Raw genomic sequence first — 21,801 nt, 5'->3', positions numbered from 1 at the left:
ACAAAGTTGACTTACTTACAGCTGATGGTGATAGGGAGATCAGACACAATGACCCAGGCAAAAGATACAGTTCAAAGGCAGATAAATTTAAGTCACTGGTCATTCTCAGAGCTAATGTCTCAGACTCTGGAACATACTTCTGCAACAATGAATCAGCTGCAGAACTGACGGTGATCCCATCAGGTAACATCAGACTTTATCAAAGTTATTCTGTTTTCGTTTTAAAATCACTTGTCTGTGCTTAAAATGTCATTTCCTCAAATATGATAAGAGAAACACAATGCTCCATTTAATGTTGCTTCAACGATCACACTGCAATAGATTAACACGACCTATTACTTTAATATTAGACCTGCAAGAACAGAGGCATGATTAATGTATCACACGTACTTCCTGTCACTGTGGCCGAGGAGCTTTTGATGTGAGAAGATGATTAGAGAATCGGCTTTACTTTTTGAAGCACTTTTTGTCCATGTAGAGTCACATGTTTAAGGATCCAGTGCAATGAGGTCCTTTTCTCTAGAACCTGATGTAGGGACTGAAATGAGCTGCTTCATACTTTATTTTTCAAAAATGATTTTAATTTACATTTTCTTAGTTTGGTGTCCTGATGACTAGACAACAGCATACTACTCGACACATTAAATACTGTATCATCACAGTCAGTTACCAGTTTATTAGGAACACCTAGCTAAAACTAATGCAGTCTAATTCAGCAGTCAATAAATACAATATAAGGTTATAATGTTCAGTTTGTGTGGAAACTGTTTCAGAGAAGTGTTAATTCAACTCTGTGATCATTTTGGAGGCTGCAGTTTGTGGTGCTGTTGAAATGCATTGCATTAGACTGATAGCTGTTCTTATTATTTTGTCCACCCCATTTATATCAGTGACAGTAGACTAAACAACACAAAGACCCCTCTGTGCACCTTGGCCTTCTTTTTAAAGTCTTCAGTCAAGACAGGTGTCAGTAATGAACTGACTTAATCATAAATACATGGTAGAAGTTTATGACTGTACATTGTACAACATGAATCTCGGTATTTTCTCACTCAGTATTTGATCTGTAAAGGAACAACTATACGCAATGCTACAGAGAGGACCAGCATCGCTCTGGAATGTCCTCCTGGTGTTGGAGGATCAGACGGTCCAACATGGAGCAGAGAAGTTGCTGGAAAACAAAAACAAATCAGGTCTCCTGTCTCCACTGTGGACAAGACGTTGACTATAACAGAAGTGCAGGTTCATGACTCTGGACTGTACTACTGTGATGGAAAACCAGCTGTGTATCTGAGAGTGATCGAAGGTGAGTGATCTGGCAGATCTTTTTTGCTCACCTGGTGAGAGTTAGATGTTCAGACTGATACCTTTCCCATATCTATCCATTAAATAAAATGCTGCAGTCAGCAGCAGGTTAGCTTAGTTTAGCATAAAGACTGGAAACGGGTAGAAACAGCTAGCCTGGCTGGCTCTGTCCAACAGTTAACAAAATCAACCGACCAGCACCTCTGACTGTACTCAGATTGTGAAGCTAATTTTAGAGGTGGTTCTTTTACATAGAAAGGATATGGTTCCTGGAATGCTTTGATAGAAACTGGGATTCTGTGGCATGTAAACACAGATACTACAACCAGGATACTAGAACATGTGTAAATGCACTGTGAGTTGAAAATGAACTTGAATTAGAAGCAAAGCATCTGGTGAGTTCAGAGTTCAGTCATCTTACAGCTAATTGGCTGTTTGAGGTCAATAAACACAAACCATCTCGAGGTCAAATTTCCACAAATGAAACAAGGTGAAAATTCACTTTCATAAAAAGTCGTTGGTACTAGGTAAAGTTACTACAGTTAATCCGGAGCTCCACTGACACTGGACACACACTGGACTGTACATTTTTTAACCCCATCATTTTTAGTCAGCAGCTTTGGACACAGCCAGGTTAGCTGTTTCCCTCTGTTTCCAGTCTTTACGCTATGCTATGCTAACCAGCTGCAGTCTGTAGCTTTATATTTGAAATACAGAAATGTGAGCGGTATCAGTCCGAACATCTAACTCACTGCTTGAAAGAGAATACTGTCCCAAACTGTCAAACTAATAAACTACCAACAAGTTTGATGATGAGAGGTGAATGTATTTTTCAGTGTCACAAGTCAAGTGAAAATCTTCCTTTACATGCAAGTGGTATGAGGTGTGATAACACCCCTAACCACAGAAAAGTTGCTCCTATTTTTAAAAGTGCTAAATGATTTTGTGACATCCTGCATTAACTTGGTGAAATATGGCTTTTAACTTTATATTAAAGGTATCCACTATGCATTTATTACAAGTCAAAACTTAAATTCAAGATATATTTAATTATTAATTTAACATGTTTCTAATTGCATTCTCATTTGTAAAAAATGAACCACTGACTCTGTGAATACCTGACGTCTGTTTTTTAAATGAGTTTAAAGGCCTGTATTCCCTCTACCATAACATTAACACCACCACCAACAACAACAACAGCAGCAGCAACAACAACAACAAAAACAACAGCAACAACAAGAACAACAACAGTGACAAGCGAAGGCATGAATACAACAAAGAACCAAAGACAAATTAATACATGTATTTAAAACATTTTATTTGTTCAGAGAGCGTGGTGTCTGTATCTTCCCCTGCTCTCCTGTCATGTGTAAAACATGAAATACATTAGTTGTTATTCTTACTTTTGGTTTCCGTCTGCTCCTGAAGCCCAGAAAACAGCTGCTTTGGTGCTTCAAATAGTCGTCCCCGTGTTCCTCCTCATCATCATCATCATCGTCTGCTACCTTACTTGGAGATGCAGGTGTAAAACAAGAGGTGAATAAAACCTGATCAACAGAACCTGTCATCAAACTTAAAATGACTTACCATACTACTCCATTACTATACTTTACCTTTTCTTTTTTAAATATCTCTTTTATTTGTTGTCTGTTTGCTTTGTTTCTAAGTTAATACAAAGTTGAGACCATCAGCAAAATTATGAAAAAATTTAAAAAAAACAGACATTTAGTAACTGGAATGAGGAATTTAATTTCAAGTCTTTTGTCTTTTTCATTTTTTTCACTTAATGGAGTGTTTTCACATCCAGATGGCGTCAAAAGCATCTTGTGTGTCATCAGAATTTAAGGCATATAATCAGTGATTATTCAGTGTATTGCTGATATTGTGATGTTTTTATAGAAAATGAAGAAGGGTGCCCAGTCTATGAAGAGATACCGGAGGGATCAGTGTATCAACCTTCAAATGGTGAGAAATGAGACTTAATTTTTCTACTTCGACTGAGACTGATCTAGGATTGAATTCTACGCTGTTATCAGTGCTTGTATTCATGTGCAGCCCGTGTTGTGACATGTAGATCATTCAACTGTAGCTGTAACTGTTTGTAGTCGTCAGTAAAGAAAGGTACGTCACTTGATTGTCATTAGATATACTTAGATAGACATCCTGCTAATTGTTACATTCAAACATGATCCATTCCTAGCCATTTATATGACCTAAACCAAAATGAGAATACGTCATCATCATTTATATTTATACATATGAATGTTATTTTTCATTATCTCATATCTTCATACACAAAAACATTTATATTTTTCTGTTTCTTCTTTAGGACAGACAAACAAACCAAACTGGCCACCTTTTGGTGTTTTGTTTTGTTTTTGTTTTTTAGCACCATTGCCTAGCCGTTTTAGCTATGCTATTATCTTGGGTAAAACCACTGCCAAATAACAGGAAAATGTTACTCTTAAGTATTTTGCTACTGTGACTTAGTAGATTATAATTACAGTTTATTTTCTTGTAATAAAGATACCAATGTTGTAATTAATATCTGTAGCCATATCTAATTAATGTGGCTAGGCTTTAATCAGAGCTCATCCTTTTCTTTTTCACCCTAAATCTGGATCAATGCAATGTTGACTTCCATAGATTTCCAGAACAAGTCAAAAAAAAATACATGAATGCTAAAGTTTCCCCACCAAAATAGTTTTGTTGTGATTTATAGATATTTATTTGTGAATGTTTTAACAGGTTTATCAACCCAAAATGATCCCACATACTCCACCATCAATGATCTCCCACCGACAGCAAACAAGAACGGTAAAGCCTGTGTTTATTGACTGTTTGATAGTCAATGCATGAACGTGCACTTCAGTAACCAGGTCAGTCAGGTAAACAAGAAAAGTGGTTTCTGTAATTGGTTAAGGGGATTAGAGAAACCTGATTTCCTGAGGTTGATATATAACGATGTCTTGGCTATGAATACATGAAACTCCAGATTTTTAATTGTCCAAAAGTTTGGCTAAAGCGAAGGCGTCTAAGTCTTTATACTCTGTGCGTCTGAACTGCACAGTAGATGTTCAACTAGACAGACAGACATCGGACTGGTGGGTGGGGGGTGGGGGTGGGGTGGTGTCCATTTCTGTAACTTTCCAAAACAGATATGACATAAACACCCACCTCACTTCTCAGTGATTAGTCATTTTCTGTGGCTTTGTGGTTTTCTCTTTCTGAGCTCAATGCCTTTCAGACAAACACTATTAATGGTCACTTCACATTGAGGCTTTGGCCGCTCTGACTTCTCAAGCCACTTGGCATGAGCTCTCTAGGCCTGGTCAGTAATCCGTCCATGATTGCAATTTTTTTCATTTGTTACTCATCTATTTGTGTCACTTTTCTTGTTAACCAACAAATAAAACAGTATGAATGGTTTGCAGGAGACACTGTCTGATTCTCAAGGAAGCACTGCAGTCTGTCGCTTAAATGGTTAAAATAAGAGCCATGCTTCCAAAACAAGGTCATGGTTTAGGTGGTGGATGTGATGACTGATGTTTTGCTTTTATACAAACTTATATACCTGGCAACTACAGTGCATGTAAATGCAATGACTTAAGCAGATATTTTGGTGATATACTTCTGATCACATACAGTAAACAGTATATTCATTATTTTAATTCCTTTTTACAGAGACGTCAATACCTGCTGAGTCCCCATAATGCTTGATCAGTGCCACTTCGCCCAATGGGAATAATACAGGTCAGTTTAATCATTAGCTCCTTATTTTGGCTTCATAAGTGTTACTTATGAGCTGTAATGTCATAGACACTGGAACAGTCTTTTGTACATGTAATGTCTCCCTATGCAGAAATTTAATATATGACATATATGTCCTATATCAAGAGTGACATTGCCACAGGTTTCATATATAATTTTTACATATGTGCTTTTATTTTTTATGTATATACTGTATATGTCAATATGGAAATTCAATATATACACATGTACAATAGTTGCATATGGATCCTGTTCATATATACTTTAATTTTAAAATGAGAGATAACAGAAACAAAAAATCTCTATCACACAGACACTGAATGAGTAACAGATGTTCGCCTAATATTTTTAATCCAGATTAAAATTCGAAATGTTTTTCTTGATCCACAGGTTCGTCACAGCTGACCAGCAACTACTATAGTTTACTGGAGAAACCCAAAGTGGTCGAAAATCAATATGATTAGTGTTTTTATATTTACTTGTAGTTAAATATTATAAAGGGGCCCTTACAAAAAATATAAAATAAAATAAAACAAAATCACTCAACTTCTTACATATGAATTTTAAGATAAATATCATTTGCATTGGTTCACATGTTGAATCAGAATACAATATGTGAAATGTGTTTATTCATATGGAAAAAAAACACATTCACATTTCATGATTTTCCTTGAACCACAGTATGAAGGTCAATGATGGATTAATTTGGCACGTTGCCATACGTCCATGTAATGATACTATCAATGGTTTTTAAATGTTGATCAGTTGATAGAAATATGTTCATGTATGTACAAAATGCTTTTTGATCACGTTTTTGTATAATTCTAAATAAGCTTCTTGATATATTTCTTTTACAAATAAATTGTCTTATGTGCACATTTATTATTCCTTTTTACAATTCCTTTTATTAATGAACCGACTGTGTGACTAACATTTTTTTGATGGTTCAAATCTCTAAATATAGCCTATGTTTTGTGGGGGCTACGACCAAATGAGGAAGAAATTCATTGTTCTAGTTCCAAGTTCTAGTTACTCAGTTCCCAGTCACCTCACACACTCCTCTGTGGGTGCTTTTGCAGAATTAGGTTGTGCAGTTAATGTAAAAATCCCTGTTCATTAAGAAATCCTGAGACTCCAGAAAGCAGAGGGCGTCCTAACCTTGCCAAATCAGATGAGTCAGAAATGTATTTATTATTAGTTTAATACACAGACACTGGAGGTCCAGGGTTAGCCTACCTTAGCATAAGGACTGGAAGCAGAGGGAAACCATTCCAGGACTCTAAAGCTGTCTCATCTACATCTTGTATTGTTTATTGTAGCACCACTAATGAAACCACTAATGTATTACCACTATTACCAGAGACTTTGGTGTCACTACGCAAAACAACAAAGGTGGGTAATTAGAAATTTGTAAAACTCTTCTTTAAACATAATAAGGGGCTACTTTTTTGTTGTTAGTTCATGTACAATATATGATAACCCAGTCTGTGCTTCATGAGTAAAAATGTTTGGTCATGGTAGCGATTTTCACATTAATGATTATGATGGAGTCACAGAAAAAGGAAAATATCCCATAATAATATAATAAAAATTTTGTGTAACGCCTTACCTCATAGACATTAAAAAACAGTGGTGCAATCATGATAGAGAGAATAGAGATAAAAGATAGAATAAAAATCTTCAAATTAAGAAATTGAGAAGTTCTCTCACTTCCTCTCCACTCAACCCCGCCCTTCACACCAATGTCTCAAGCGCTGCCTAAATCCTTCCCTGTTACTATTTCTGTGCATTATTAACAGAAACAGAGTTAATTTCTTTTTCTTTTTGTTTGTGTGTAAGTCAATGACCTCACAGGCTGGATTGCATCACCCCTTTTATTTGTGCTCTGCTAGCAGTGGGAAAAGTTAATAAAGTTAAATAGGCCCTAAAATAACTGTGCAATCACTGTTTTTCTCTCTAGCTGCTTCATACTCAAACATATTCACTTCCTGGGGCACTTCTACAATATTTAGCCTGTGGTTAAGATGCTGACTGACTGAGTTTTGACCTCAGTGATTCACCTATGGGACTGTGGGAGGGGCGAAGGATGTCACAGGAAAAGTAATAAAGCATTTCCTTAATTTCATATTTTTTAATAGGCATTCAAAATAGTAATTGTGAAAAGAATTAATGGATAAACTATGAATCCACTAATAAATACTTAAGATTTCATCAGTCTCTTCAGAGAGTGCCCCTTAACAACAACAGCGCCCTCCAGTGGGCAAAGTAATATTGAGGGATTTAAAGCAGGTTGAGGTGGATGGACGTAAACAAAACTTTGGACTTTAACATGGCAAACTATTTTGTTGGTCAGTTTGTGGTCACGGTTAAAAGAAACAACACTGACAGTCAGCCATTTAAAGCGTCACCTTAAATATTGACTTCAATACAACAAACCTGTACAATTGTTATTGTTACAAGCAGCACAGACCGAACAAAACATCGCACACTTAACTTTACAAGCCGCTAACACAATAATTGTCCGTGTGTCTGATTTCACAAGAACGTTGCGCAACGCTTTTGGTTTACTGGCAGGGTTTGGCACAGTTTAAAGGTTTGTTCTCATCACAGACACAACATTAAATCAATGATAAAATGTTGTTCTCCAGCTCTGACATAATGTTTACCAATACTTTAATATCACATACATATTAGAATACTGTCTTTGATCACAAAAGGTCACTGAGCTGAGATGCATTGAGAAAGAGGCTTTTCTTTTTAGAAACATGTCCACACAGTTTCCTGTTTACAACATAGAAAATGTGGTTAGACATTATTCAGAGTACTGAATCATTTCAGTCTGTGTCAGGATGATGGTGAAGATCTACAGCTGTCTGTTCGCCTTCGTTCTGGGCTATAATGTCTCCGCAGGTAAGAATTTTTAACCTTAATCTGTTGCTGTGTGTATTCATTTATATCTCCTGTCCTAATACTTTTATAATTTAATATGTTTTTAAGGTCATATTAAATGTATGTTCTATACTTTTGACAGTTTAATCTTCCAACTCAGTAAGTAGATGACATGTGCTTGAAACATTTGGAAAACTGTCTTTACTGTTACATATACAGCATGTATAAATGTCTGCTCAGGACCAACATTGTTAAATCACACCAGTTTAATCCCATACATATCCCATACATACACAGTATATATACAGTATTTACTTCTTTATATTTAAAGGTCACATTCTCTGTACTTATTGGCTGACTGTTTTCTGAGTGATCTAATGAAAATATACCAGATTTCACGTAAATGCTCAGAGAAACAAAATCTTGCGAGGTTGGATAATGGGTCGAGGTGATCCTGACGGCTGGTTTAAAGGCTCAGTGCATTTCTCTGTGGACTGAGCGCTTTGATACTTTGGCAATATTAATATAGAACAGAGACCTGCTTTATAATCAAACAACACATGGAAATCTACCTTCATACAATATGGGATCTTTTAATATTATGCTTGTTCAGTTCCTTCTTACTGAGAATCTTGTGTCATTGGGGATGGGAAGGAGGGTTTTGTAAGTTTGTTCTGTTTATCTAGAATTAACAAAAAGCCATAGGCTTGAAATAAAAGGAAAAACTATCTTAAATGGATCGTTATCTGAGTTCTGAAAAATTGCCTCTTTTGCAGAAATAATCCATCAAGAAGTTGCGGAGAAGAACCCGGCAAATCTACCTTGTCCGCACCCTGTGGATGGTGATGTGATGTGGAGCAGACAGTTAACTAATGGAAGTAAAGTTAACTTAATTAAATTTACTGGTGAAACGGAAGAGAGGCACAATGACCCGTGCAAACGATACAGTTCATTGGCTGATAAATTTAAGTCACTGGTCATTAAGAGCCCTGGTGTCTCAGACAGTGGAACATACCTCTGTAACAATGAAACTGTGAAACTGACGGTGATCCCATCAGGTAACATCAGACTGTGTTTTCTCTTCTTGTTTCAAAATCATGTCTCTGTGATAAACAGAAACAGAAACAGAAATGTAATATATGACATATATGACATATATGTCTCTATATCAAGAGTGATGTTTCCATATATACCATATATACATCCTCCGGATATATGATGTAAGATATAAGTTTATGACACATATAACATACTCATTGTAAAATGTATATATGTACATATTTTTAAATGGTATAACACATTGCGAGCAAATTTGTTAATGATATATTCAATATATATATATATATATATATATATATATATATGCTAGGTTATTAAAACAATATGCATATACAAATTGTATATACTATGTTTTTCTTATTAATTTCAATGTCTACAATATAAGCATAGATAACCACACATCATTGTATGGGCTAGACATATACTGTATGTCAATATATGAAATTATTACAATTTCTAAAAGGTTTTATACATAATTTTTACATGTGTTTTTATTTTATATGTACATATTTTTCATATATGGAAATTCAATATATGTACATTACATTTGCAAATGGGACAAAGAATATAAACGAGTCATTTCATTGATAGTAATGTTAAATTACCTTTTACCTACTTATCCTTCATGTGACATCACCAATTATATTTACTTCTATAAACAATAAAACAGTTTGGTTTTTACTCACTCTGGATATTTATTGTGTACAGGAACACGTGTAAAGAATGCTACAATAGGAACCAGCATCACTCTGAAATGCCCTGATGACACTGGGTCACATGGTCCAACATTGGTCAGACAAATCAGCGGAATCGACATCACTGTTTACAGCCAAAATAAGACAGAAGGGCTCCAATACTCCACTGAGGACAAGACGCTGACTCTAACAAACGTGCAGCCGAATCACTCTGGACTGTACTACTGCGAGGGAAAACTAGTTGTTTACCTGAATGTGACCAAAGATGAGAGATTTGAGAGAGGTGAGAGATACAAAGTGGAGAACAGAACACAATTGTATGACCACAGCTGCTGACATTAATCTAATACAGCCAAAAGTTCTCTGTCCAATATGATTTGAGAAACCACTGAAAACACATGCTCAGACAGCTGTGGTTATTGTACGAGAAATACTAATTGCTTTCACTTAACTTAGTTGGTCATGTAATGTTGTTCATCTCTTCGATATTCAGTTTCCATGGTGTTATCTACACCGCTCGCCCCTGCATCATGTCTGCCCAGACAGAAATGTAATATATGATACACAGCATCAGTCAAACGTTCGGACACACTTTTATATATATATATATATATATATATATATATATATACTTTTGATATATTCTTATGTGGTATAACCTATTACCAAGCATATATATTAACAATATTGATTTAATCTATATATGTAGGGTTATTAAAGCAGCATCCATGTAAAAATTATACATTCTTATGAATGTATTTCTTATTCATTTTAATGTCTATCTTATCATACATATTTGTATGGACTAGACATATATGTCAATATAACGCCAGAGTGTCTGTCTGTTGATCACATTCTCGCGGACACGATATGTCAGTAACACCTTGAGGGAATTTCTTCACATTTGATAAAAACTTTCACCTCGACTCAAGGACAAACTAATTAGATTTTGGTGGTCAAAGGTCAAAGGTCAAGGTCACAGTGGCCTCACAAAACATGATTTTAGCCTTGTGAATGCAATATATCCAGAACTCCTCAAGGGAATCCCTTCAAATTTTGCACAAATTTCTACTCAGACTCAAGGATGAACTGATTAGACCTTGGTGGTCAAAGATCAAAGTTCAAGGTCATGGTGACCTCAGGAAACACTTTTTAGCCACACTTTCTTAATTATGACAAAATTTCACACAATTTTTTTTATGACTCTGGATAAACAAGGATGTAAACTGAAATTAGTCTGAATGGTGGAGGCAAACAACCGCAAGGCCGTATTTCTAGTTACATATGTTTTTATTTCATATGTACATATATTTCAAGTATGGAAATTCAATATACTATGTATATTTATAACCTTACCGTATGGGTGTATGTATTGTTTTAATATGTTACATGTTATTAATCTTTCAGCTGCTCACAAACTGCTTCTTTTGGTTCTTGGAGTGGTCCTGCCCCTCGCCCTCACCGTGTTTATCATCCTCTTCCTCTTTCGGAGATGCAGATTCAGAACACAAGGTGAATAAAAGACCTGGAATCACAACTCACTGAACCAAGCAGCAATGCCTATTAATGTGATGTCAGTGGTTGCAAAATGATTATTGCTCCTGGCAAAATGACCTTCTATGAACACATGAAACTTTCCTACTTGTGACATCAGAAGAGCATTCGTCTCATCACATTCATGCTCTTAATTGAATACAAAAGTTAAAACAAATTTATTTTTGTGTATTAAATTCAAATGAAAAAAGTTTAATTTGTAAAGTAAATTATAATAGGCTAGAATTATATGGCTAATAAACTAGTAGTGTTACTTAAACATAATTCTTTGAGGTCAAGTAATTTGAATGAACTTTGACTGTTAATATATCTCACTGATTTTAAACAGACAGTCAGTTCATTTTAAATGCTTCATCAGCAGAAACACGTTTTCATAATCTTTTAATTATCTTGTTTTCCAGCACAAAAATTGACAAGTATATAAATCATGTTTTATGAGTTAATATTAGCCATAACAAAATGAACTGATTATTTCATTCTCGTTCTTTTGGCAGGACGTGGTGAACAACAAGCTGACACCGACTATGCTGAGATACCAGACGAGTCCGTGTTCAAACCCACACAAGGTGATAAATAAGATCATTCCTTATTTTCAGCGTGCCCTTTTATTATCTGAACAAGTGATCGACAGCTGCCAATAGTTTAAATGAGCCACTTGCCAGTTCTGTAGTTGTGTTTTTATTTAGCTTATTTAGCTTAGCTTTACTAGCTACCGATTAGTGCTATCGTTACCCTAAATATATGCAGGATGTTAATTAATTGTTGTGCAGAAATCATCAATTGAAGGAAACAGACTTATTTATTTATCTATTGTGATTTTTAAAAAAAACACACAAAAAAAAAACAATCATATATAGAAAGCCATGGTCTCGAGCTACAGCCTCTGTCCCACCAGCTTCTGTGACTCAGTGGAATCGCTTATTCAGCGTTTTTTCTTCACTCTTTGTCACAAAATGAAGAAGTTCACTTCCATATTTCCATATATAAAATAAATTCCCATCCACAACAGCACTCACAATTACAAACTGTGACTTTCATAAAGTTGACAATTTACTGCCCTTATCTAGACATATTGAGTTACTCACAGGACATACTGTTGATTAAGGTAAATGTTTCAAGGCTAAAAGTTTAGTAGTTTTGGTTGTTGTTATAGATTTCTTTACTTCTGGACCAGAATCCAGGATCAATTTGAGCTCTATAGGCAGAAATTGGAAACATCCGGGGTAAAACAAGTTAAAAACGTTAAGTGAATAAATTCATGTTGACAAATGGTCTCATTTGTAGGCGGATCGAACCAACATGATCTTACATACGCCGCCATCTATCATACTCAACCAGCGGGAAACAAGACCGGTAAAGACTCAGCTGTTGTCAATCTTTATCTACTTTGATATTTGTCTGGTCGGCTACACTTTATATTTTCATATTTGTGTTATTGTACAGTGGTATCTCGGCCCAACGAGTCCATTTATTCCTTCGTCAACACAAAAGATTAAGGTGACATATATCATTCTTCATGTTTGTTTGTCATGAGCATGACTTTTTTATAGGTTATACAGTTCAATGTGAATATTATTGAATAGTTTAAATGACTGATTGATTATCAGATCTATTAATTATACTTTAAATTTTAATTTCCAATGAAATGTAATAATTAATCAACTAATCATTTTAGTTCTAAACAGTAATGACAGCTAAAACACACATTTTTTGTCACATCATTATCCATCAGTTCTGTTGATTTTATTCCAGTCATTTTGGAATTAAACCCTTCATTATTGATATTAAAGTAATTTTTTAATTGTAACTTTGTTTTACAGAAAATCCACAGGAGCAAATAAAGACCACATCATCACATCTTCCTGCTAACAGGACATTGATCCAATAACTGTGTATTTAGTACAGTATGATTAATTATCAGTTTAACTTTTAACTTTTATAAAAAAAAAAAACAGACATGAGAACTACGTCAGTGTTGTTTGTTTCTGTTTTTTTGGTTGTTTTGCTTTTGTTCTTTGTTTGTACAACAACAATTTACTTTTTGCAAATGATTCAAGATAATTCAAATTTAACTTAAATCTCATTGAAACTCTGTTTCTTCAATCTCGTACAAGTTTGTCATGGCAGTTAACAAAAATGAAAACACCCAAATTACTGGAAAATGGAAAATTTTAAGCGACAATAAAAAATGCACTGTTATTATATTTTAGTAATCAGGATAATCTGGTGATAAGTAAATGTTAAAGAGGAAAAGTGAAACTGTTAAAAGGACATTGATGTTAAAACGACATATTGACTGTAAAATTGCAACTTGATAATGGAAAGTGAAATTGAAACTAAATGGAAAACAAAAAAATGTTACCTGTCAGTGATCAACTTAAAAGTTAAAAATTAATGGACATTTGAGATTTTTGTAAGTTTAATATGATGGTAACATCCTGCATCAATATTCTTCAGTTAGTTACATTCATTTCCCTCCATTTGAAACATTGTTGAGGGAAACATCGGTTACATAGTGTAAATATAAATCTCCATTTTCAGGGACAATGACATTCGATTCTCCACAGATTTAGTGTATAAGGAAGAGGAAGAAGAGCAGTAGGGATGAGTGGAAAACTGTCTCACACACACACACACACACACACACACACACACACACACACACACTCTCCATATTTCAGTCAGATCAGCTGCTGCTCTGCAGTTTGTTGTTTTTGCAGAAGATGCTCACTTTCATGATCTTGTGCTACATTTGGTTTCTGCAAACTTTTCTGATCTGCTGCGATGAAAACCCCACAGGTAAATGTCATATTACTCGTAACACTTTAATACAAGATACTGTTGATATGAGTTCTGTATTGACTTTTGAACCATTTAATATTGTATATTCAGTAGCATTTGCGCAACATACAAAATTTCAACTCTTAAATACCATTTTATTACAATATTCTAAAACTACTATTATTATTATTATTATTATTATCATTATTATTATTGACGTTTATCTCAGTTATACTTTGCTTCCACTAATGATGAATATTTATTCAGTATTACATCTTATTCATATAGCCAACAATATTGTGGCAAAATTAGCATATGGTGATTCATAATTATATTTATATTTTACTTATCACTGAAATATCAAGTTTAGATTTTGTATCACTTATTTCTTAAATATGATATGTATTTGTATTTCACAAATCCAGCAGCTAAAATCTAATTAAACAACATTAAAATAAGTCAACTAAGTTTGAGGTTTTCATCTGACAGTGATGACATGTAAATGCAGAAACAGAAAACAGAAGAAAAAAAAAAGAATTTGACTGTCATGTCCTGTTGAGTATTACCATTTAGTATAACATTTTCACACATATAAGCAAAGCTCAGCCTTGCAGGAATTGTAATTCCATCTTGACAGAATATTTCCTGTGTTGTTATGTTATGAGTCTGACTGGATGACAGTGAGCATGTTTCCACGAGATAAAAGAGGAAATGAGGCTAAAAACTGACGGTGAACATGATGTGAGTGACACAGCAGTGTATCTAAAACAGCAGCTGGTAAAGATGGCCGACATGACACAGTATGTAAGGCTGAATGTTGGGGAAATGTGTTTGAACAAACTTATATAATGTATTTTATTCTCAAACTGGCAATAGAAGTGTTTTCTTTTCTCTAATCTTGAACAGTTTTGACAGGGGAAAGTTTAACTTATACCTACACGTAAAATACAATAATACTGCATGAAAACAAAGTTACAAGGCTTTTCATGTTTATGTGGAAAAATAAGATTCATGTAAGACATTTCATGACTGCAAACACCCAGGAGACAAGAAGTAGGAGTTTCAGATCTGTCCTCTGTCGTGTCTCTCCTCCTGCAGTGATGCGGTTTTCAGTCCCAAAGGATCACCAGGTCTGTCTGCGGTGTGGCGGCTCTGACCGGTCCCATGTGGTCTGGACTCTTCAGGACAGACAGGTCCTGGTGACCAGACAGGGCAGCTACGTGACCAACGAGGACCGGCAACGCTACCTCCTGCAGCCTGACGGAGGCCTCTGTGTGCTGCAGCTCGACGACTCTGATAACGGGGAGTATCGCTGTAACCAGCTGCTGGTGGCCGAGCTGCAGGTGCTGACAGGTACAGGTGAGGGCGGAGCTGTGAGTGGCGCGTCATGGCAGTGAGAGGAAACTTGGTGATTAATCTAGTTATATCAGGAATCAGTCTTTTATTAAGACAGGAGGTTCCTTATTTTTATGCCTCTGCGCCGGCGACAGCCAGAGCCATATAGAGGCATATCGTTTTCAGGTTGTCCGTCCCATTCTCTTCGACGCGATATCTCAGTAACGCCTTGAAGGAACTTGGACTCAAGGATGAATGATGATGATGATGATGATGATGATTAGATTTTGAACAAAACAGGGTTTTGGCCCTTTGAATGTGGTAATTTCAAGACCACTTTGGGGAAATATGTTTAGATTTGGCACAAGCATTCACTTGGACCCAAAGACGAACTGATTAGATTTTGATGGTCAAAAGGTCAAAGTTCAATGTCACAGTGATCTCACGTTCTTGTGAATGCAATTTATCAGGAACACCCAGAGTGAATTTTAATTCTTCTATCACAGTGTCACAGTGACCTCAAAAAATGTATTTGACCATAACTCACAAATTCCGGGGGGGGGGGGGGGGGGCCTTAAGAGATGTAACTCTAACTAACTAACTGCCAGACTTTAAGACTGGTTACTGGGGTCCTCTATGAGTGTCCTTTAAGACTGTAAGCTATAACATGCACTGTTTTATCTATCTGTTTTATCTGTTTTATTTAGTTATCTAAAACTGAAGCCATAGAATCTAATAATACATAAGCCCATAATGTATTTAAGTTTAAACCGCTACATCTAGAAGGTGATCGCAAATGATCGACAATGAATAATCACAAAAACCACAATCAGCTCTAGAGATCAATGAAGCCGGGCTGTTCTCATCAGAGTCAAGTCAACGAGTGTGAGTGAAGTAGACTTAACAAAAAGAAATTGGGGCATGGTGACAGAGAGAGAGAGAGAGAGAGAGAGAGAGAGAGAGAAGGGGAAATTTGCTGGTACCACACAGTACTACACGACTACTGCCAACCAGCTACTGGTTAGCTAACTAACCACAATTTAACTAAAACTAAAACCAGAGTCGAGACACTGAGTGTGGTAATAGGCTGGTAACTATAGAGAGACTGTCCTCATGTAAGGAACAAGCTCATGGGTCGTTTGCGCAGTTGGTTATTATGACCCATAGTTAAATTTTGTTGCTAGGCGACATCTAGTAATTATGACAAGCAATCAGATATAAATAAACTTTGATATTTGAATGTGGCATGTTTATGACTGGTCAAATCAACAAGGACAAAATAAAATACCTTTTGATTTGGTGGGGCAGTCTGGGAATTTGATTGGGCATTGCCTAGAGCGGGACCCGTATCCCACTAACAAACACTGTACAGTAAGTGGATCAAAACCTGATTAACATTGATGAGCCAAAATGTTATGACCCCCTCTCACTTAACCACCATCCTCTCCTAACTTTAAGCAGGAATGGTCACATACACTGTAATGGATTTAGAAAGCACAAACAAACAATGTTATCATACCAACAGTGCATTAAAGCAGAAAGCTACAAACAACCTATCTTAATTTCTTATTTTGGGGGCGGACTCGTTTGCATGATCACACATTGTAAACATAAGTTTGACAAACATACACAAAAGGTGATTCAATACTCAGGGCAATGGCTCAATGAGGCAGAAACCACTGATTGCCCCAAAGGGAAGTAAGTCAGTCTGAGAGATGGTGTGAAATGGCTTTAACACGATGAATTTCATCTAGAATTGTGTGTGAAAAGAAGCTGTTGAGGACTGAACCAACCAAGGCTGTGACTGATTTGAAAGTTTAAAAGTTTTTGTTCCCACAGTCTGAAGTTGCCACATCAGCCACCTCACAATTACTGTATGTGATGAAAACTTTGACAAGTGACATCTTCAAAAGGGGAAATAAGGTTTCTGAAGAACTGAGAAATGAATACTTATTTTAGACCTGTGTTACTGTTGGTACATGAAGATACATTTAGACCTGCAGGTTTTAATATTGAGAGAAAATGGTGTGACTTTTATATATACTGAAAAATGCTTTTGTTTTACATATGTTATACATATTCATACAGATGCCCTGTGACTTTCCTGGACAGGCATATAGTTGTACAGGCTTTTTTAAAGCCTTTATCAGGCATTAAAAATGATAACAGGAAATGATGGGGGTGTATTGTATAGTATATTGTCAGAATTCAGGGAGGAATTGATGAAGTTGTTAATCTGACTTTGTAAGAGGCTGCTGCATCTGTTGCATCATGATCCTTAAGCCAGGTTTACAATGTTTGGTTTTTTTATTGCATGCAGGGCATTTGCACTTCAGCCAGTAAAACCAAAGCTTTTCAGTTACAGTTAGTGGCGTTATTCCATTGCAACATAAAACTCAACTTAACAACACCATGATACAACAATATGAACAAGGTGTACTTAAGAAATATCAGTGAGAAAATTGAGAGCACAGGGCTTCTCATGATACAACCACGCTGTAGGTGGCTGAACTGGAAGTGAGTAAGTTACAAGCTCCATGTGTGTCAGCATTTATCCACTAAGTCTGTTTCACTTTGGTTTTTCTTGATGCATCAAGTTTTCCATTTCTTTTTTTTTGGGGGGGGGGGGGGTTTCTATTCAGGTTTTTGCACTTGATTGTTCACAAATAGTGTCAGAATACCATGATTCCTGTCGCAGCCCTGTTCACACTGGCCAATCTGACACCTGGGCACCGTTCCTGATCACTGGGGTCATTTTCACAAAAAAGAGACTTTGACTGTGACTTAGATACAACAAATAGTCAAACTTCAGATAAAAGTCTAAATTCGTCTATTGCACAAAGCCGTTTAGTTCGTGACTATCTTAAGACAGTGAATTCTGGGTCGATCACATTAAAAAAAAACATTGTAAACCTGGCTTAAGGATCATGATGCAACAGATGCAGCAGCCCCTTACGAAGTCAGATTAACCACTTCATCAATTCCTCCCTGAATTCTGCCAGACAATATACTATACAATATACCCCCATCACTTCCTGTTATCATTTTTAACGACTGATAAAGGCTTAAAAAAAAAAAAAGCCTGTACAACGATGCCTGTCCAGCAAAGATCATACTGTCGTGGCTGGTGGCCGCAGCACATGCAGGAAGGGAGGATACATGTGCAGAAAGGCAGACGGGCAGTCGACAGACAACATGGAGCAGCCAGGGTAACAAGACCGAACACCAGCAAGGGAGCCGCTCTTGGATATGTGCACCAGGGAGCAAACGAGGGAAATGAGATACAGGTGTGTAGGCAGGCAGGGAGGCTCCAGTGGTTGGGAATGGGAAACAGGTGAGCAGGTGGAGCTGGAAACACCTGCTCCACCCTGGGTGGAGTTTGGCAGGAGACAGAAGGCTGAGGAATCATTAAACAAGAGAGTCCTCAATCCATCCATCCATCCATCCATCATCTATATCCTGCAACCTGCCTTCTTGCTGTGAGGTGCAAACCACTGCACAACCTCCAAATTGTGTTTTTTTTTTTCAATGTTTTGTGTGTGTGTGTGTGTGTGTGTGTGTGTGTGTGTGTGTGTGTGTGTGTGTGTGTGTGTGTGTGTGTGTGTTTCCTCCTCAGTATGTGAGTGAGTTTAGCCACTGTAGATCATACCAGATCTTAATTCTGAAGCCTGAATGTAAAAGTTGTCGAAAAAACATTTTATATAAAATAAACAGAGCAGATCAGAAATCCAGATGTGAGAAATACAACACGTACGACATAACGTCTTATATGAACTTATTTGGAAGAATCTAAAGTGACTAAAAATACTTCAGAGGAAAAACCCTACCATTGTCTAATTCACCACTAGCTGACCAGCTCTATGACAAATGCCCGTAACTCCTCTGTGTTTCCACCTCCTCAGATCATGATTTCATGGTCTCTGCAGGCAGGACGCTGCTGCTTCCCTGCAGCCGCTCACACAAACTCAAGCAGAGGTGGTTTCACCAGAGGAAAGGAGGGAGGCGGGAGGCCATCTTCACACTGTTCAGAAACGGGACGGCGAAAGCAGAGAGGGAGGGCAGCCGGCTCAGCTTCAAGAACAAATCCCTGCAGATCCAGGACCTGCAGCCAGAGGACGCTGGAGAGTATCAGTGTAACGGAAAGCTGCAGGGCAATGTCACCGTCCTCACAGGTGGGATATTACACTAACTGGATTCATCTGGTTATGATGTTACTAAGATACAGAGGACCCAATGTGACAGGATGTGACATTGTAATTTGTATTTTTAAGTTTGAACGTACAGTACAAACCTACAGAAAATTTGATTGACATTTTTTATTACTTTTGGTCATATAATTCACAAAATGTATTTTAACTTTAAGGAAATTATAAAGCAGGTAGTGTAGTGTTGAACATTGTTGCGCTGTTACTGACTGATCAATTAAAAAAATGTCTATCTTTTACTTATCAGTGCAAAATGAGCCAACCAGCATCCAGACATCCAACAGTACACCTCTGACATCTGCTGTGGGGATAACAGGTAGGATTCTCTACTCAGCACAGTAATACTGTATTTACAGAATTTATATTATAGTGCACTTACATTTATATTTATACTCATGTTTAACTTGGTACTCATAATGAATTAAAATTGAACCAGTTATTTTCTTAGTCAAAACTTCAACAGTTTCTCTTGTGGAACAAAAAAAAAAAAAAATTCTTCTGTTTGCAGAGTAAAATACTAACCTGTGTGAACATGATATCAATTTAATTATCATTTACCACAAATTAGAATATTATTAACATTGAAGATCACATGCACACAAATGTAAACACACATAAATGCTGTTTTATTCAGCATTCGATTCATTTATTTGCTGAAGTTGAGCATTTTTTTAACCTCTTATCTACCTTTATTATTAAAGATATAATCAAAGTTAATTCAAATTAAAAAATCATTTTTACACCTGAAACATTTTGGTTGGAAAAATCGAAAGGTTTTTGGTACATATGACCCCAGTTTGGACATGTGTATTTCATATTGTGTATTTTATGTTGTTGCTGCTGTGTCGATCAGATGTGGTTGAACTAAAGAAGAAGGAGAAGAAGAGAACTGAGAATGGTTGGTGAGACAGCACCTGCATACACTTCAGTCTCATGACTAAAGTTTTCACAGATGTTTGCGTGTGTGTTGATCAGACGTTGTGTGTGTGTGGTCTGTCTCAGCTGTATTGATGGTCGCTGTCGTCGGTTTGGGGCTAATGATCCTCCTCATGACTGCCGTCTGCATTTTACTGACCTGCATGAAGTGCAGGAGGAAGAGGAAATATAGATATGAAGGTTTGTGGTCTGGTCTGGTCTGGTCAGCTAAGCCACGTGTCATTATTTTTTTTCCATGTTTGGTTCATTCAGTCTCTGACGGTTGATTGCAAAACGAACAATGAGGAAATTATAAAAGTAAACATAAAAAAAAAAAGAAAAAAAATGAGTTATGGGCCTCAAAACCACGTCTTAAAAAAATGTACAAGATGTTGACAAGTCATATCTCTAAAAATTAGGCCTACTTTCATATGATGGCTTTTTCATCTTTTCCACCCTGTGCACTTTTTTGTGCATTTACTGTAATTGTTCCATTAATTACACTCAATTATATTTAGATTAGGTTAAAAATAAATAACAAAAAATAAATATCAGCAAAAAAATCCAGGTTAAAACCTCCTTTGGTGGTAAAAAAATGTGAATAAGAAAAAATTAGGATAATTAAAAAATATTTGCATATACGATTTATTTATCTAATTCTCTAGTTCTTTTTTGCTGAAAATGTTGATGTTGACGATTTTTTACTGTATTATTTGTTCTTTTATTTATTTTTTTGATGAGGCAAGTTTTGTCCTCCATACATGTATGAGAAAAATGAAAGCTTCTTTGTCCTTTGTAGATAAAAAAATAAAATTGTCGATGATACAGGTCGACTTTCCTTCCATCTGCACTTGTGTTTCCTCAGCAGAAGCACAGAGACACGAGGACACAGAGCTGCAGCCGTGGAAGACGTCCAGCAACAGACCGGCTGGTAAGAACACCCCGTCCTCTGAACGCTGCAATTATCCTCAGCTCAGTTTTCATCTTAAATGATAAGAACACACCTGTGTGTCCGCAGAGCGTGAGGTGTCGGAGAGTCCGTCCCTGCCGGAGGAGACGATCCACTACGCCTCTCTGGGCCATCAGAACTGGAGGGAGAGACCCAGCAGGACTCCACCAGACCAAGACCTGCACCACGTTATCTACTCTTCTGTCATCACCAGACCTGCTGTTAAATAGACTCCAAACAGAGACACACTTCGAGTTTGTGCAGCCCTAAAGTAAATACTCACTGTATGTATACCAACGTGATTAAATACTGATTTACACACTTATTTTACTGAACTTTTTTT

General features: G+C 36.5%; 2 protein-coding genes and 1 long non-coding RNA gene across 9 annotated transcripts; all 3 read left to right on the top strand.

Moving 5' to 3' along the window:
- Positions 1-4,050: 4,050 nt before the first annotated feature.
- On the top strand, positions 4,051-5,942 carry LOC111230667. Its single transcript, XR_002665456.1, has 3 exons — positions 4,051-4,122; positions 4,990-5,058; positions 5,467-5,942. It is a non-coding gene; the product is annotated as an uncharacterized LOC111230667 (long non-coding RNA).
- A 1,942-nt stretch (positions 5,943-7,884) lies between these two features.
- On the top strand, positions 7,885-13,367 carry LOC111230636. Of its 2 annotated transcripts, none has more exons than XM_022757427.1 (8): positions 7,885-7,986; positions 8,742-8,843; positions 9,733-10,002; positions 11,127-11,231; positions 11,768-11,839; positions 12,558-12,626; positions 12,717-12,770; positions 13,094-13,367. In XM_022757427.1, exons 1-7 carry the CDS (start codon positions 7,926-7,928, stop codon positions 12,767-12,769), a joined length of 732 nt encoding a protein of 243 aa, XP_022613148.1. In that variant the 5' UTR covers positions 7,885-7,925; the 3' UTR covers position 12,770; positions 13,094-13,367. The 2 variants fall into 2 exon arrangements, with proteins under 2 accessions (XP_022613148.1, XP_022613147.1); XM_022757426.1 differs by having other exon boundaries at positions 8,742-9,023.
- A 594-nt stretch (positions 13,368-13,961) lies between these two features.
- On the top strand, positions 13,962-21,771 carry LOC111230635. Of its 6 annotated transcripts, none has more exons than XM_022757423.1 (8): positions 13,962-14,072; positions 15,153-15,407; positions 19,316-19,561; positions 19,842-19,910; positions 20,448-20,492; positions 20,597-20,710; positions 21,375-21,440; positions 21,528-21,771. In XM_022757423.1, the coding sequence occupies exons 1-8, from the start codon at positions 13,997-13,999 to the stop codon at positions 21,686-21,688; spliced, it is 1,032 nt and encodes a 343-aa protein (XP_022613144.1). In that variant the 5' UTR covers positions 13,962-13,996; the 3' UTR covers positions 21,689-21,771. The 6 variants fall into 6 exon arrangements, with proteins under 6 accessions (XP_022613144.1, XP_022613143.1, XP_022613142.1 ...); XM_022757422.1 differs by having other exon boundaries at positions 19,292-19,561; XM_022757421.1 differs by having other exon boundaries at positions 15,153-15,413; positions 19,292-19,561; positions 21,378-21,440.
- The last annotated feature ends 30 nt before the right edge of the window (positions 21,772-21,801 follow it).

This window comes from Seriola dumerili, unplaced genomic scaffold, assembly GCF_002260705.1.
Source record: "Seriola dumerili isolate Sdu_G_001 unplaced genomic scaffold, Sdu_1.0 BDQW01000276.1, whole genome shotgun sequence".
NCBI classification, from domain to species: Eukaryota; Metazoa; Chordata; class Actinopteri; order Carangiformes; family Carangidae; genus Seriola; species Seriola dumerili.
This window is presented reverse-complemented; position numbering and strand designations above follow the sequence as displayed.